The sequence below is a fragment of the Rattus norvegicus genome, chromosome 9 (genome assembly GCF_036323735.1).
Source record: "Rattus norvegicus strain BN/NHsdMcwi chromosome 9, GRCr8, whole genome shotgun sequence".
Taxonomy (NCBI): Eukaryota; Metazoa; Chordata; class Mammalia; order Rodentia; family Muridae; genus Rattus; species Rattus norvegicus.
Genome location: NC_086027.1, coordinates 21,531,476 through 21,549,459, shown reverse-complemented (window position 1 = coordinate 21,549,459; position 17,984 = coordinate 21,531,476). Strand labels below are relative to the sequence as shown.

Genomic DNA, 17,984 nt, shown 5'->3' with positions numbered 1-17,984 from the left:
TCCCCTTCCTCTCCATGGACACTACTAGGTTGGTAGCAATCTTCCTATGAAGCCAAATCCTTAGCTAGACACTCACATTCTTTCTCTTAAAAACCTATGCATTCATGCCCGCTTCGGCAGCACCTGGACTAACATTGGAATGGTACAGAGAAGATTAGCATGGCCCCTGCGCAAGGATGACACGCAAATTTGTAAAGCGTTCCATGTTTTGCAATCTCGACTCCTTTTTGTCTATAGTATTAAATAAAGTACATTGGTTTACCCCCCCCAAAAAAAACCCACAACAACAACAACAACAACAACAACAAAAACCAAAAAAATCCTCCCCTATGCATTCATTACTTTTGTTCTTTTTTTTTTTTTCCGGAGCTGGGGACCGAACACAGGGCCTTGCGCTTCCTAGGCAAGCGCTCTACCACTGAACTAAATCCCCAACCCCTCATTACTTTTGAGGCAGGGTTTCTCTGTGCAGCCCTGGCTGTCCTGGAACTCACTATGTTGACTAGACTGGCCTCGAACTCACAGATTTCCACTGCCTGCCTCCCGGAGTACTGGGATTAAAGGCGTGTGCTGCCTGCCACACTTGGTGAAACATCCTAATTCTTATAACTTGAGGAATATGTTGAATTCTATCAAGTTTAGAAGTGAAAAATTTTGAAACATGAAAGACTAAGCTTTATTTTATTTTATTTTATTTTTTACTTTTTCTTTTTTTCGGAGCTGGGGACGGAACCCAGGGCCTTGCGTTTGCTAGGCAAGCGCTCTACCACTGAGCTAAATCCTCAACCCCTAAGCTTTATTTTATAAACCATTCTAAATAATGTGGAAAAACGTCTAATCATTACCTTTCAATCAGAGAGTTCATGATGTCACTGTTTTCTTGAAAAAGGCGGATGAGGTTGGTTGGTAGGGAAAGGTAGTTACATAAATGTTCAAAATGGCTTGCTCCAGAAACTGCAGATAGGAAGGAGAAGAGGTGTAAACACAGACTTACGTCCTCACAAAAGCGAGAGCGAGCAGATTCTTGCCCCTCCCCCCCTTTTTTGAGACAGATCTCACTACGTATCCTTGACTGTCCTGGAATTCACTCTGTAGACCAGACTGGCTTCAAACTCAGAGATCTGCCTGCTTCTGCCTCCTGAGTGCTCAGTTTAAAGGCATGCCCCACCACGGCGAGCCTCTTTCTTTAAGTAAGACAAAATTAAATATAATACAACTTGTAAGAGGTCCCTGGTAGAACATGACTTCCATGAACAGGATGGTGTCAGATGACTCCCTGTGACTCAGCCTGGGCCTTTGCAGATGTGCAAACCTATAACTACATCCTGGGCTGAGTGTGAGCCCGGAGTAACAGAAGCCGTCCCCTAGATGCTCGGGGCAGGAGAGAGCAGCACAGAGGGCAGGTGGCTCTACCTAGAGTGGACTCACACGTCGCCACTGCCAGAGCTGATGCTAGTTTAAGCATCTTCAGGAGATGCTGCGTGGGCGTCTCTGATGACCAGTGCTAGCACCAGCCAGGATCAGAGAGAGAACCATGGTCCTCCCACCTCTGAACAGAGTCGGAAAAGACAAGGAGAATACGGGAGAGCAACCCACTTGCTGTCCCTGAAGAGCCATGATGCCATGACGCCACTGGAGTTTCATGTGCAACAAAGAGACCTGACTCCCAAAGCTGACTTCTGACGTCACTGCGCACACATGCACGCATGTGCATGCACACATGCACAGACACACAACATAATAAAGTTGTTTTTTAAAGCTCTTACATTGTTAGTCTTTGTTGTTTCAAATCTGAGGGGCTGGGGCTGTTGAGATGACTCCATGGTTAAGAGCATTTGTTGCTCCTGCAGAGGACCCAGGTTCAATTCTTGGCACCCATGTGGCAACTCACAACCATCTATACCTATAACCCCAGAGCGAGGGGGTCCAATAGGTATTCCTGGGCACACAGATGCATGCCAGCAAAAAAGTCACACGTAGAAAGTAAACTGAATAAATTAAAAACCGGAGGAACCTAGCTTTTGCGTAACATATGAAGTGAGCCTTGCTTCTGAGTAAGGTGACAGAGCAGATCCTCCTGAGACCCTGAGTGCTGTGTGAACACACACAGAGGTTCTCTCAGTCACGACTGCCTGGGATGCGGAGGCACAGCACACACATGCGCGTTCTACAGGGCGTGCTGCCACAGCCGTGCCCTAAGCTCTCACTAGCTCATCAGACACATTTGTTTGCTGTTCCTTTTCCTCAGTGCGGGGTGTCAGGCAAGCCCTGCCTCTAAGCTCTGTAGCAGCCACTCACATCTCTAACTTGCCGTTAGTCTAGTTACTGCTGTCACTTTCACTTGTTTCTCTGTGGAGCAACGGCTGTCCTGGAACTGATGATGTAGACTACAATGCCCCGCCTCCCAGTGCTGTTGTCTCATCTTTACTCTAAATAGCTGGAGCAGAGACTGCAAACACTCCCTACAGTTTGGAAGACAGGGACGTTACCTTGCAGGTCTGGTGGGGCCGGGACTCCATTTAAATAGTGGAAGAACAGAGCAGAGCACTTGAGGAAAGGCAGGATGCCAGCCCGCACGCTCCTCCACAGGTGCCAGCCGGATGGGGCTTCGTCCAAGGCACTGAGGACAACAAAAGGGTGTTAGGGAAGTGGTAAGGGAAGATCGCTGTGCTAAAGCAGTCTGGGAAGGGAAGACTGACATCTGGAATTGCTGATGCTTGGTTAGGAGGTGTGGGTCAAAGGCTGGCAACAGCCTTCTTAAGTATAAAGGACGTCAAGGATACATAGTGAGAGAGCCGCCAGTGACAAATTAGGATTTACAAAAGGCATATAGCCACATATGCAGAAAAATTAGAAAATGAAAACCCATACCAGGTATGGTGACACATGGGAGGCAAAGGTAGGCAGATCTCTGTGAGTTCAAGGCCAGCCAGGGCAACACGTAGAGGATTCATCTTAAAACAGGAAACCAAAACTCAGCAGTTACTCCAGAACCTTACACCACATCTTATTCAGGTATATTCCGTGCTAATGTGTCTCACACAGCTCTGGCTATATGAATTCAAGACTACCATGCTACCTACAACACACTACATGCTATAACTTTTATTCTATCCATTGCATTTCAGAGTGGATCACAACTGACATCAAACTATGCCCCCATGCAAACATCTGGATCACTTTTAGCTCCTTGCTTGCATAAAGAACACCAGCATGCATCTGTGAACCATTGTAAGCTGTTCTGTATTTAAGATTACTCCATTAGTGCATATTCTCCGATGGGATAACGCCGTCACAGGACATGCACGACGTATCCAAATGTGTGCGCGCAGAGGCCGGGAGAGGATGCTGGGTGCCTGCCCGCCATCTCTTTACATTCATCCCTTTGGGGCACAGCCTCTCACTGAGCTGGAGGCCAGCAGGCCCCAGTGACTCTCTGCCTCCACCACCCCGGGGCTTTTCACAGTGGTGCTGGGATACAAACTGAGGCCGCCATGTAGGCACAGCAAGCACTTTCCTCTATTGCCCATGTCTCCAGCCAGAAGAAACGCTCTCCTAGCTTCTTGCTACACACTGTTCAGATCTAAGCAGGACTCCTACTACTGACCTGCTGCTCTAAGAACTGAACATTATCTGACACTCCTGGACATCATCTTGGAAATTGCTAATAACATAACACAGGTTCTGGGAAAGCAACTTCACAGTGCGTCTGAGCACTACTTGGCATTGATGAGCAATGGAGGCCTCATGGCCATGCAAGTGTGGGCAGCTGCAGACACCGCCATCTTCCTCTCAGGAACAGTAATTGGATCAGGTATATGAAGTCACTCCTGTAGGTTTTTTTTTTTTTTTTAAAGATTTATTCATTTATTATATATAAGTACACTGTAGCTGTCTTCAGATACACCAGAAGAGGGCATCAGATCCCATTACAGATGGTTGTGAGCCACCATGTGGTTGCTGGGAATTGAACTCAGGACCTCTGGAAGAGCAGTCGGGTGCTCTTAACCGCTGAGCCATCTCTCCAGCCCACTCCCGTAGGTTTTTATAACACGCCCGCGCCCTTAGTTAACAAATCAACCCCATTCTCGAGCTGACTCCTATCAACACCGACTGCATGAGGAAATGCAGGCCATGGAAGATTAGGCTCTCACCTTCCAGTACACCGGTGAAGTGTTTTGTGCAAAGAGAGAATGGCGAGTTCTTCTTCCCCAGTGGGATTCTCTTGATCCATGCCATTCTCTTCTGAAAGACAAGGAAATACTTGTGGTCTCCATTCCTATTGTGTGGCTGAGAGGGCTGATCAGCACACCAGCCAAGCACCCAAGCACACCCACACACTCATATATAACAGGAAATAGGCCTATAATACACAGGGTTTTCATTTCCAACTGTGCACACAGTATGGACCCCCATCTGACCAGAGAACTACCATCACACAGTGGGGCTGTCAGCTAGCCAACACACTGACTCGCAATGTCTGAGTAGCAGGATGCTTGAATGGAAGCAAATCTTAAGAATGAGCTCGCTGGGCTGTACTGAAATCTGTGAGTTCAAAGGAAACGGGCATTCTGAACACAACAGTCAGCTGAGCTGTAAATGGACTAAATCTGAGAAAGCAAAACTGTTCAACCCATAGGGGATTTTCAGAGGAGAAAGAAACGTTCTAAGGACGACAAAGAGAAAGAGTAACCTGCTGTGCTGTATTCACTGCCTCTCCCGAACACAGTACCTGTACATGAGGTAAGTAAGATCTGTACGATGTGTGCCAGAGTAACCAGGTGGAAGATGTGCAGGTCTCCCGTGGCCAGGCTGCTTCCTGAGAAATCCTGACACTGCAGAGCCGGGAAGGAGAGCACCAGGCCCACCTAGACACCAAACGGAGCGTCAGCGTCAGCGTCAGCGCAGGCCTCTCCTCTCAGCTACACTCCTGTGGCCGCGCCTGGGATCTTTTCCAAACTTAGCCCTCGCTTAAACTCAAAGGGGAGGAAGGGAAATGTCTGCAAATCCGCTGAGACTGGCTCAGTGATCTGAGTGGAGCTGACAGGGCCTGGAGGGTCGGCCAATAGCCTCTAATTGATCCAGTGGATCCCTAGGGTTCGTACGAACAGACTCCTGCTAATGATAAGGAACGGTATGTGACAGCCTTTCTTTTTCTTTCCATTTATTTTTTGTGTATGCACTCAAGAGGTCAGAGGATATGACCTCCATGTTTGAGCTGTGGTATACATGGTCAAGTTTCTTTTTAAAGGAAACACACAAGGTAGTATTACTTAGTCATTGAGAATGCAGTGAGGTCATGTACTGGGGAAGGGAGGGAACCAGATATCATATTAAATGAAAAATGTCAGACCGGAAAGACAGATACAGAATGTTTGAGTTTCATCTGTGATATCTAGATTAAGAAAGAAAGGAAGAAAGAGAAAGAGAAAGAAAGAAAGAAAGAAAGAAGGAAAGAAGGAAAGAAAGAAAGCAAGCAAAAAGGAAGGGAGAAGGGGCCCAGGAAGCAGGAGGGACAAAAGAGTAGAGGGAAGTGATATGACCAAAGTATGTGATATGTATGTGTGTGTGTGTTATGTGATATGTATGTGATATATGATGTGTGTAAGTGATATGTGTATGTGTGTATGTGATATATGATGTATGTGTATGTGATATGTGTATGTGATATGTGTATGTATGCATGTGTATGTGATATGTGTGATATACATGTGTGTGCATGTCATTATGTGTATGTGTGTGATATGTGTATATGTGATATGTGTGTGCGGTGTGTGTGATATATATGTGTGTGCATGTGACTGTGTATGTGTGGTGTGTGTATATGATATGTGTAAGTATGAGATATGTGTTTGATATGTGTATGTGTATGTTTGTGATATGTGTGTGTAATATGTGTATGTGATGTATGTGTGATAAGTATGTATGTAATATGTGTATGTATGTGTACGTGTATGTGATATGTGTATGTGATACGTATGAGTATGTGATATGTGTGTATGTGATTTGTATAAGTATGTGATGTATGTTTGATATGTGTGTGTATGCACGTGTGGTATGTATGTGTGTATATGTGATATGTGGTGATATGTTTGTGATATATGATATATGTGTGTGTATCTACGGAAAATTCATAGGAAAACTACAATTTTGTACACCGAACAGATCCTAATTTAAAGAGTATAAAAAAGGGAGAGGAGGCAGTCTGCCACTAACTATTACAACTGCAGGGCGAGATCTGCTCAGCTTTCCTCAAATGCACAAAACCACCAAGTAGATTGTGCATACATGTCAGCATGGCTTGTGTAGCCATTGCTATTTTTTCCTTAGTGGGTTAATAGCAGATGGTTGTATTACAAATCTCAGTCACAAAGCTGAGCATGAGAGGAAGGGGCTGCAGACCCGACTAGACAAGGTGTGTGGAAACCCACTGCTCAACAGTGCCTCCCATCTGCCTTTCTGTCTGCTGACTCAGCAAGTCCAGGCTAGTGCCTGGAGTCCCATGAAGAGGATGCCAAGCAAACCGTGAACACCCACCAGCAAATGAAACATGTCGATGTCTAATATGCACGGGAGGTCTTCAGAGCCGTCACTAGGCACCAAGGCTGGAGGTGGAAGAAGACACATCAGCACACTTGAGACACCAGCATCACCCTCAGAAGCACGCAGTAGCGACATGTCTGAATCTACAAGCTGGAGCACCAGCAGCAACAGTTGTAGAAAGCACTTCATTTGTCATGGAGAGATGTTAGACTCCTCAAACAAGACTCCCAAACGCCAGAAGCTGCCAGAACACAGATGGTTGTCCACACTGAACACTCACATGCAAAGAGTTTACAGAAGTGTCCTTGTACCACGGGAAGTAACGCCACTGTCCAATGTGCTGCTGCAAAGCGTGTTAAGGACCTGAGACAGTCGTCCTGAAATAAAGACACCCCTACAGTTAGCAGAGAAAGGAGCAGATCCTGTCTGAAAATACAATGGAACAAACACAAGCCAGGCAATGCCAGCCTGGGCACCTCTGTGTGGGCACAATGTATTTGGCGTCTTTAGGGCACGTGGGTTTTCCTGAGAGGAGTGAGTGTTCTTACCAGTCTGCAGGGCAGAGGTCCGAACACGGGCTTTTCCTCCTCACTCAGAATTCTTTCTAGAGATTCAAGAGGGTTGAGAAGGAAGTTGAATGCCGTGTGTATTTTTAAAGTTACTTATTCTTTGCACATTTTTAAGAAGTTCAATTATTTCTGAGAATGATTTTGTCAAGTTTTGTCATCTCTTATTATCCCCCCCCCCCACACCCCCACAGTTTTTTTTTATCAAGACAGGGTTTCTCTGTATAGACCTTCTTGTCCTGGAAATGACCTCTGTAGACCAGGCTGGCCCAGACATTTGCCTCCCAAGTGCTAGCACTGAAGTTGTGTAACATGACTTCCAGCTAGATTTTAAAATCTTTAAGTTTCGTAAGAATTCACTTTGAATGAAAGAAAAAAAAGGGCTAAAAGGCTCAGCAGTGAGGAGCGCTGCTGCTCTTGCAGAGGCCCTGAGTTTGGTTCCCAGCACCCACTTGGTCACTCATAACTGTCTGCAACTCTGTCAACTCGGTCTCAGGGGACCGGATGCCCAGTTCTGGTCTCTGCAGGTAGCAGGTTCACTTGAGGTACACAGACATTCATGCAGGCAAACATTCCCATGCATGAAATTAAGGAAACCTCAATAAAAACCACCCCTAGATTCGTTTCCTGTCACTGTCCTTATTTAGAAGCTGTCAAACTATCATTTCGCCCATACACAACTTTCTTGATTTCTTTTCATTACTTCTTCATACTGCTATTCATTTTTTTTTTTTTCTTTTTTTTTCCGGAGCTGGGGACCGAACCCAGGGCCTTGCGCTTGCTAGGCAAGCGCTCTACCACTGAGCTAAATCCCCAGCCCCTCACACTGCTATTCATACTAAATGTTTTATTAGAAACTATGAGTGTCTGCCTCCATAGCACATGTACCATAGCACATCTGTGCCTGGTACCCAAGGTCTCACTCGGGAGTCCTGGCTGGCAGAACCTACAGACAAGGCTGGCTTCGCAGAGTGTGTCTGCCTCTGCCTGGGATTAAGGCCGCTGTCCCCACAACCAGCTTCTACGAACATTTCTAATCAACACTGGTGACTTAGGAGGCTCCACTGTGAGTCTTACCTATGCTCTGGATAGTGTATGCACAGGTCCCCCAGCACATGATGGGTACACGGGGGTCATCTTCATTGGGATGAACCTTTAGTCCCACCTTGTAAGTAGCTGTTCCAAACGTTGTTAGCATCTCCTTTATGCTATCGGAATATGGGTTCCTGTGTGAACACGCATGATTAGCTCACAAGCTGCACACATGGGTAAGACAGCTCCATCTCTGTTCCTTGCTGCGATCAAACCATTTACCATACGCGGACAGCTGTGGGTCATTGTGCCTGACTGAGGGGAGATGTGCTCTGTGCATGAGTGGAGAGGCTCAGGACTGAAGGTGGGACAAGCACACACATCTTCTATTTGAACTAGGGAATTTCTGGGTTGCTCTTAGGAATATCCCCCACACCCACAGAGACTGGTGTTCCCAGGACAGAACCTCAGAGGACATGACTACACCCTGACATTTGGGAGTCCTTGTGTCAAAGACTGGTGGTGGCTACTGACCCTGCTGTGAGACTCAGCATACCCTGACCGGCTCAGCAGGGCCCCACTGAGCACCTGTGTCTGACTGTAATTAGCAATCCAAGGAGCAGACACACATAAGGAAATGCCACAACATTCACTTAAGCTAGCGAGCAGAAACAAAACTCGGGAGTAGAGTGGGTGAGCAAGGCTTTGGGTTCAATTCCTAACATGGGAGGGAGCCATGCTGGAACACCTGTCAAGATAACGAGAAGACCGACCTGAGAAGACCGGCCTAGAAGGCCAATGTGAGCAGAGAGAGGACCACTTCAGAAGACAGAAGCCCCAAGGGAAACCTCATCAGGACTCCACATACAGACTTAGCATGAGAGACAGCAAGATGAGAAGGGTTCAAAAACCCGCCCCTCCAAGTCACTTAAAGGAAGGCACATCAGAAGGACATTTCACACACTCCAGACAAGAGAAGACGCAAGAGTTCAAAGTAGTTCTGTGGTAAGGCGTGAGTCAGAAAGGTATTTTTTCTCAACAGACACTTAAGCATGTACAACATTTCACACGACAGTGCAAGGCCACCGCTGCGAGGCACCGCTGTGAAAAGGAGCCAGCGCCACACCATGGGACCCTGTCTCAAAACAACAGAACAAACGAATGCACACAGCCAGGGACAGCTGCCAGGACTGCTGGGCCTTGTCCTGACCGGTGTGGAGACCAAGCTGTGTGCTGCAGCAGGGCCTCCTGGACAGAGGACATAGACAGGTCTGAGCCCGTGGAAGAGCATGCACCAGGCACAGAGCAGGACCACTGCACCGCCGGGCACAAACACTCTACGGAAGAGACAAGGAGCTTCCCAGTACAGGAGACACTGTACATAAGGGCTGCCTCAGGATGGACGCCCTTATGACACAGATTATTATTAGAAGAAATACACAGTGCGAAAGCTGACTATTGATTCAATCCCAAACTGAAAGAAAACTGATCTTATTCAACAATAAGGCATTACTGACTTCAGCAGGGAAATGCTCAGCTCAGTGGCAGAGCCCATGCACTCATCAGGCCACGTTCAACACCAGTGTAAGTCAGCAAGAACAGCAAAGGGGAGGTTAGCGAGGGAATGCATGCAGGTACTCCAAGAGACAAAGAAAGGGCAGGCACGCTGTGGCGAGCACAGCGGCAGAGCCCTGATGCCCTGTTCACTGGGTCACTCAGGACACAACTCAATTCCACAGGGCATTACGTCATTAGCTCACCTCACTATTACCAGAGCTGGACATGTCTTTGTGTACAGATGTGGGAATTTAGGGAATGAGCAGGGGCGCCATGTTCTGGACCCCAACTGTCTACTGTAACTTACTGGCTCTCGGGGACAAGATGGGGAACATTCTGGTTTGGACCCAGGGGACTAAGAGCTTGGTGGGTCTCTGAGAGAAAGGGAGGAGTCGGAAGGAGGCCTGAGACCTGGTGGGCGAGCCCAGTGGCCAGGATTAGATGTGATGATGTAAGGAACTTGGGGACACTGTGGCAGCGGCTGCCGGTCAGAGCAAACAGTTCCTCACGTGTGGAGACCCCAACCGTTTCGTACTATTATTTCACTTCTACTTCCCAACCGTAATTCTGCTGCTGAGAATCGTAGTGTGAATATCTGATGTGCAGGGTATTGAGAGGCGACCCTGTGAGGGGTTACTCCACCACACAGTGGTCTCGACCCACCATTCTCCACGCACGTACGTTTTGGCTTCAGGTGCCATTCTGCCCTCAGTCCTGCCAGCACACCCTACCAACAACTCACTTAGCTTCATTTCCAATGGGCCAGATTGAAAGGGAGGCACATCTTGTACTCACCGAGGATAAAAATCAGGCCTGAAGCCTTCTGGGATGGGAATTATATTCATGTCTTCTGTGTCCTCTGAAGAGGGCTTGTCTGTAGAAATAGGCACTTTAGATAATTTCTTAGCAAAGTACAACCAATGCAATCTTTATGTACTTTAGCCATGTGGTCAAAGAAACAAACAACTAAATATAAAACCCTGGAAAACATTCCTATCACTCCCATCACTCCCATCAAACTGCCAGAATACCCCGGAAGTGCAGTGAGCAAGGCCGTGGCTGACCTCACAGCATAGCCCTGGGGAGGAAGCGGAGTTGAGAGCAGTTGCCCGTGTGGGAACTAATGGCGGCCTCTGCCCACACGGCGTCCCCAGGCCGAGTGCAGAGCAGGGATCACGTGCGTCAACAGCAGCAGGATACGCTGTCACAAACATGAGCTTGTGTTCTCAAGAGAATGAACAGTCAAGTGCAGTAACTATGGTAGGGACACATGCAACAAGTCAGCTACTTAGAGCCTAGGTAGGGACATGTAGCCCAGGATGGCCTCTTATGATCCTCCTGCCCCAGTCACCCAGTGCTGAGATTACAGATGTGTGTCACCATAACTAGCTTATATCCGACTTTAAAATGGAGATTGCATTTTCTAAATACTACAGAAAGAGATTGTATTTATTTACTTATTTTTAGTTCTTTGAGATGGGGTTTCTCTGTGCAGCTCTGGCTATCCTGGAACTCGCTCTGTAGACCAGGCTGGCCTTGAACTTGATCTACCTGCTCTTGCCTCCCAGAGTGCTGGGATTAAAGGTGTTTGCCACTAGCCCTCCTCAGAAAGGGGTTTTATTATTTGTTTATATACTTTATTTTTTATTTTTGAGATAAGTCACCACCCCACTCTGCCTGGGCTTAACTGACAGAGGTCTGCCTGCCTCTGTCTCCCCAGTGCTGGGATTGAAGGCTGTGCCAAGAGGCTCAGACTATTTATATATATATTTTTTTCTTTTTTTCAGAGCTGGGGACCTAACCCAGGGCCTTGTGCTTGCTAGGCAAGCGCTCTACCACTGAGCTAAATCCCCAACCCCCTATATTTTTTAGAAGATGTATTTATTTATTTTTATTTTGTGTGAGTGTTTTCCCTGCATATAAGTCTGTGCACCATGTGTTTGGTGCCCACTCAGAGCATCAGATCCACTGGAGCAGAAACACAAATGGCCACCATGCAGGTATTAGTAAATGGGCGTGGCTCTCTTAGGAAGCACCAGTGCTCTTAACCGCCGAGCCCCCGGCCCCTCATTTTCAAATCCTTTAAGGCAATCTTGGAGACACACTTTCCAATCAACTTCCACTTCAGAGGGAAAGACAAGTTCCCAGGGCAGGAGCTGCCTCAGGTGTTTAGTGAAGCACTTGCTGCCCAGGCTCATGACCTGAGCTCCACCCCTGTAACCCATGTGGGAGGAGAGAACCAACTCCTCAGTTTCTTCTGACTTCCCGATGTGCAGCACGGAATGTACATGGGCACGTGTGAACACAGACACAGACACACACACACACTCGTACATATGCACATACATGTATACATACATGTAAGAAACCAAGCTGAAGCAGGTTGTAGCACTTACCAGCAGCACTGTCTCCTTTCCTTAGCATCTGGATCACCTTTATCTGCTGGGCTATTGTTCTGGTCCACTGTGCCAGATCTGGTTGGTCTGAAAAATTTAACCTCCTAAAAGAGATTACAAAGAACATTCAATTCTTTATTGATTAGATTAATGCAAAAGCTTTCTTAGATAACATGTATTTTAGACATCTGAAATATTTGAGAATCAGGGTTGGGGGTAGAGAACTGGCTTAGAGGAAAGGGCCCTGGTCGCGCTTACAGAGGACCCAGGATAGCTCCCAGCACCCACATGGTGGCTCCCAGCCATCTGTCATTCCAGTTCCAGGGGACCCAATATTCTCTTGGGGCTCCATGGGTAACAAGCACTGGTGTGACACATAGACACATGTGCAGTCAAGACACCCATGCACAGAAAACAAAACACAAAAAAATTAGGGTAGGGAAATTTGCTGTATCAAAAGCAAAAAAAAAAAAAAAAAAAAATCTGGGTTGTGTGAGATGGCTGGGGTGACAAGCCCAGTTTAGTCCCAAGAGCCTGTGGGGTGACAGGAAGAGAGCAGCGTCCTCACAACTGTCATCTGACTCTCCCACGATGGACTGCAATGCTTACATGAGTAAGACCATCAGTTCAACACAGGCACTGTAGGTAAAAATGCGGACCGGACACCGGCCAACAGAGATGAGGCTCTGATGCCATTCTGACCAATGGCAGTACTACTGAAAACTTCACTCACTCTTAGTACTGGGACATGGCAGAATTTCTTCAACACCGCAATCGCCACAGAAGTTCACCACATGCGTGACAGACCAAGCAAAGCCCTTACTGTGAGACGCTCGAAGCGGCCCGTCTAACTCTCTATGGACAACTCAGAAACTGAGCTGTGAAGCCTGACGTAGGCCATGAGAGGCAGAGCTGACAGCACTGCAGTTGTGTCAGATCCCACAGACTGCTCTTCAGTGACAGCTATGCTACCAGTGACAGCCATGACAAGAAGCCAAAAACCAAGCCACCAAAGTCACAGTCAAAGTCGACAAATGCAGTTTCTCCTCTTGGGCAGTTGATGCGTCTTAGTCCAAATACAGGGTAAGTTTAGCACCGTGGTGCTCTCGAGATTAGAAAGCAGAGCATGTGGGAGCCTGACCAGTTTACGGGTGTTTTATGGCCCCAGACACAGGGCCAAACTCCGAGTTCCCGTCCTTCAGTGTTATGTGTGTAGGAGCATTTGCCTGTGTGTATGCATATGAACCACACGTGAGCAGTGGCCACCATGTCCTCCCTTGTGCACAGCGCCGATCTCTGGTGTGTGCAGCATGGCGGGCAGCGGGCAGCGGGCAGCGGGCAGCGGGCAGCGGGCAGCGGACAGCCGACAGCGTACCTGCTGAGGATGCTCCTGGGAGGAAGCAGCAGGGGGATCACGGTGTTGCTCAGGCACTCACAGAGCGGGCAGAGGAACTCGCCGTTCTCTACATCGTAGCTAGTGTGCAGGCGCAGTCGCTGCTGCCTTCGCTGCTCCTTAGCTTGAACGGAATCAAAATACCTTCACAATTAGAGAACAGGGGCGTCAAAATCCGAGCGTTCATGTCAGCAGGAGGTCAAAGCATCTAAGGCATTTTTCTCACATCAATTAAAGGCATGAACTCGTGAACTGAACTGAACTGAACTGAACTGAACTCAGGCGGTATGACTTGCTCGGAGTGGATCTGGAGTCCTAGCACAGAAACTCTATAAACAACAAACAAGACCTGACTGATCTAAGAAGCACTCCAGAGAGGGAAGAGGCACTTGGTGCTCTCGCTGGCTGGCCATTTTCTCAGAGCTGGTGGCCTTGTCTGCAGCGGCCACACTCACAGTAAGCAGAGTGCTGGGACCAGTGCTGAGGAGCCCACAGCGCAGGGCAAGGGAGGCCCCTTTGGCTCTAGGAGTCACTGCAGTCTTGGGAGCCACAGAGGGTGTACTAAGACCTCTGGGATCCAGGACTGCTCACCTTGGACCTGAGGAAAGAATATATTACTCACACAGCCTACACGACACAGGCTTACTCTACCGCATCCTTCTGTCTTTTCAGCTGGTTACCTAACAGATTCATGCCTTTCTCTGGAAAGATGCAGATTCCGATACAAAGCTACGTTAAAGGTGCACCCCCGACACTCTCGTTTCCTGTTATTCTTTTACACTCATTGCAAAGCAAGTATTTATTTATAAAGCAAATGTCTAGGAAGTTTGCCAGGCTCTTTAGTTCTTTTCTTCTCACCCCTAGAACAAATTTTCCTTTGCTTTAAAAGTCAATTCTGAGTCTGCGGCTGGCTTCCCTTGAGTAATATAAGATCACAGATTACCTTTGCCAACAATGGGCGTGCATGGCGTGCCCACAGCTGCCAGTGTGTGTTCCACAGGACAGATCAGGGTGCATGAATAGTGGGTCATATTTTTCTGCATTGCAAAACAAACAAATCAAAAACAAAACAAACTCCAAGCATTTAACTTCCCTATGATCAATGTGCATCTCTGGATGTGTGAAGACCTAGGGAAAGAAATGCTAATTTATTCTGACTTTAGATGGAATGTTTAAATTTGCAAGAGTCTTGGAACATAAAAACTGGGACTTGTAATTCTCGTCGCCTGTGGAAATCAAATGGCCTTGAACTGTAATGTGAGACCGAGAGAGCACTGAGTAAGTGGCCCTTAGATCCATGAGCAGAAGGGGGACCACTCTACAGGTGCTGACTCGCCTGCCTGGTTCATGTCCTTGTCATTCTCTCTCATTAAACAGCACTGAAATCAAGTACTGAGGAAGAAGATGAACCAAGGTCACACACAAATTCTATGCATTGAGCAGGGCTCTCCCCTAACTCAGTGCACCCCTGGCAGTGAGCGAGTGCTCTGCCCTGGGGCTCCCTCCCCAGCGCTATGCCAACCTGTCCAGGGACTTGAGCATCTTCTCTGGATTCCAATGGATCCTGATCTATCGGAACAAAGCTTGGTTGCAGAGAGAGTCTAACCCCCCACATCATGCCTCATGCCCTAGCTCAGAGCAGAAATGCTAAGGGGTGTGCCCAGATGCAGTCCAATACTACAGCCTGGCTGGCCTTGACCTCACAGCCATCCTCTGGCCTCTGGGCAGGAATTACAGACATGAATATGAAGCCTGGCATGGTGGCTGCTTGCATTCTGTCATCGAGGCTGGGTTATGGTCTAATCAGGCAGCTAGGACGACTTACCTGGGTCCTCAATGACTTTCGATCTGTCTTTTGACAGCACAGTTGACCTCTGAACAAACGCTGCCAAGACCATTGCTCTGCTTTCCACAGTGACCTCCTGCTCCTCCTGACACAGTATACAGGTGACAAACTGTCTGGGCTCAGGGACCTGTGTCTGTGCCGGACCCAATGCTGTCAGAGCCGCGTCTGGAACCAGAGGGCTGCAATAAAAGGTTAGGACAATACTGAATAAGCCCAAGAAGTTCCTCTGTAATCATTAGACGAGACCCAGATAGGTACACGCTGAACTCGTGCTCTCGCCTCGCTTTATCAGAGTGGCCACCGTATCTCTTCAGAGCAAGGCACAGTGTTCAACTAATGCTCAGACACAGCTGAAATAAACAGGGAAAGAAGTGGTCTTGGACAGTCACTAGGGGATGCTGTGGTGGTCAGCTGATTTCCTCCCAGCTGATGTGGAGCAGAGAGGGCGCCAGGCGGCAGGATTCGTTCATGTGCTCAAAGCCATCTCTACTCCTCACAGCAATCTGCCTGCAACACATACCAGCCTGGAGCGTTCACTCTCTCATGTCAAAGGTTTGTTGTGGAAAATGACACTTTAGGTCAGAGGCCGAGATTTCTTTCTGTGTATGTGTGCACAAGTGTGTGGGGAGCCCAGGAGACAGGCTTTACTCAATTAAAGGCAAACCAGAGAAGCAATGGAGCAATGGTCGAGCATCTTGGGAGCCATTCCTTGCGTTACCTGTTGTCGAGAGCGGCAGAGGCAGAGGCGTCCAGCTCTATGGTCTGCTGGAAGAGCTCTTTGTTCTCGTCAATGAAGTGCCTCTGCATCTCGGACATCTGAGCCATGATCTTCTCTCGGCGCAGTCTGGCGATCTCCGCTTTCCTTTTTCTCTCTGCTTTGTCTTTGTCTCTTGAGCTCTGGAATGATGCTCCATTTAGCTAGACTCTTAGAGGCTGCACAGTCTTTCCCCTAAGCAAAGCATCTGTACTGTAGGCATTAACTAAGCTCACTCTGTCACTCTTTTTTTTTTTTTTAAGATTTATTCATTTATTATATATGAGCACACTGTAGCTGTCTTCAGACACACCAGAAGAGGGCATCGGATATCATTACAGATGGTTGTGAGCCACCATGTGGTTGCTCGGAATTGAACTCAGGACCTCTGGAAGAGCAGTTGGTGCTCTTAACCCCTGAGCTATCTCTCCAGCCCCACTCTGTCACTCTTGCATGTAAATGCAAGAGTCAATCTAAGATGCTAAGGGAAAAAACACAGTAGAAAACTGTTATAAATCTCTCCCCCCCCCCCCTATCTTTCTTTTGGAATTTAACATTTGTGAATATTATCAACTACTGATTTACTGAAGAGAATATTTGTTCATATTAACCTGCTAAATTTTTTTTTTTTTGAGACACAGCTTTAACATGTAACAGCCCTGGTTGACCTGGAAAAGTTCTGTAGCGCAGGCTAGCCTGGAACTCACAGAGACCCACCCTTCTGCGTCTCAGGAAATGGAGAATGGCACACGCTGACACACCCGACTTTACCTTGTTTTCTATTACCTCTTCCATTATGGCTCCTTCTGCCTCTGCCACAGGGCTGCTGGATGAACTCTCTCTTATCTTCTTAATTGTATTAAACATCTTGAAAAAACAAACCCCCAAAACGCTGTTATGCTGGCGTTAAGAAATGTTATTCAAATAACAAATATTTAATGTTTCTCACAAGACACACAGCAATGTGGAGATGTTACCTTTAGCAACCACCTAATCATGTCCTTGTGGACCTCCAGGGAGGGAGCGTTCTGCAAGGTCTCTAGCATAGCGAGGATGCTTGGGGAGTTATTCGGTGCATCGCCAGGTTCTGAGAGGGAAAGAGAAGGCACGTTAGCAGCTAACACTTCACAGCACTTGTTCCTACCAGAGAGACATGGAACTGCTGACAATGCCTGCTGCCTATCATTTGACTCCACTTAGACAGTCATGTGTATGTGTCTGTACACGCATGTGGGAGCCGGAGGTCAGCAGTCTCCCTCTTGTCCTCCACTGTATTTTTTGAGACAGGATCTCTCACTAGGCGGTGTGTTCAGAGACCGCTAGACTAGCTGGCCAGCCAGCTCTTGGGATGCACCCCCTGGAAACTGACACCTTATAGCGATGAGACCATGGGTGGATTCAGAGCTTGGTATGGCTACTGGAAAATAAAAGCACCGTAGACAAAGAAGGCAGAAGGTAGAATGTAAACTCATGGGAAATGGGAAAAATGCCCATAGAGACAGGATGTAGCAGGCTGGGCCATGAAGACAGCGTGTAGGCAGCGGGCAGAGGCGGCTTCCTTTCCCTGCTGCTCTTCTTCACATTCGAGGGGGAAAGCAGGAAACCGGTGCTGTCTGGACAAACAGGCCCAGTCCCACTCACCTCCCTCGTACAGGACAGGGAACATTCTCATCGCACTTAAAAGAAACAAGGTTAAAACAGAAATCCTTTCACCCAGGAATTCCTACCCCCCATGAAAACACTTGAATCCACCCATCAACCAATGGCGTGAGGTAGGCAGGGAAAGCACAAGTTGAGGCGATCGTCTTTGGGACCAGAGTGTCACAGAAACTGAATGAGTGTTCCCATGGGCAGAAAATGACACAGCCTGATCCAGGAAGTATGAAGACCAACCACA

At 47.7% G+C, this 17,984-nt stretch overlaps 1 protein-coding gene and 1 non-coding gene across 7 annotated transcripts in view; one reads left to right on the top strand and one right to left on the bottom strand.

Annotated features, from left to right (window-relative positions):
- Nucleotides 1-17,984, bottom strand: part of Ubr2 (ubiquitin protein ligase E3 component n-recognin 2) — a 79,879-nt gene that overhangs the window by 10,477 nt on the left and 51,418 nt on the right. For 4 of the 6 annotated variants that reach the window (XR_010054612.1, XM_039083816.2, XM_063267355.1 and 1 more), the window contains 16 exons: nucleotides 17,065-17,174; nucleotides 16,859-16,954; nucleotides 16,052-16,230; nucleotides 15,313-15,512; nucleotides 14,431-14,524; nucleotides 13,470-13,631; nucleotides 12,095-12,198; nucleotides 10,494-10,572; nucleotides 8,187-8,335; nucleotides 7,092-7,147; nucleotides 6,824-6,920; nucleotides 6,538-6,605; nucleotides 4,733-4,868; nucleotides 4,155-4,245; nucleotides 2,490-2,620; nucleotides 846-954 (listed from right to left, as the gene is read on the bottom strand). Coding sequence is in view for 5 of the 6 variants with exons in the window: in XM_039083816.2 (XP_038939744.1) it covers nucleotides 846-954; nucleotides 2,490-2,620; nucleotides 4,155-4,245; nucleotides 4,733-4,868; nucleotides 6,538-6,605; nucleotides 6,824-6,920; nucleotides 7,092-7,147; nucleotides 8,187-8,335; nucleotides 10,494-10,572; nucleotides 12,095-12,198; nucleotides 13,470-13,631; nucleotides 14,431-14,524; nucleotides 15,313-15,512; nucleotides 16,052-16,230; nucleotides 16,859-16,954; nucleotides 17,065-17,174 (1,861 nt within the window). In the remaining variant the exon portion in view is untranslated. The remainder of the gene's footprint in view (nucleotides 1-845; nucleotides 955-2,489; nucleotides 2,621-4,154; nucleotides 4,246-4,732; nucleotides 4,869-6,537; nucleotides 6,606-6,823; nucleotides 6,921-7,091; nucleotides 7,148-8,186; nucleotides 8,336-10,493; nucleotides 10,573-12,094; nucleotides 12,199-13,469; nucleotides 13,632-14,430; nucleotides 14,525-15,312; nucleotides 15,513-16,051; nucleotides 16,231-16,858; nucleotides 16,955-17,064; nucleotides 17,175-17,984) is intronic. The other 2 variants (NM_001412818.1, NM_001178071.2) reach the window with 1 other exon arrangement.
- On the top strand, nucleotides 107-211 carry LOC120094984 (U6 spliceosomal RNA). Its single transcript, XR_005489650.1, has one exon. It is a non-coding gene; the product is annotated as a U6 spliceosomal RNA (small nuclear RNA).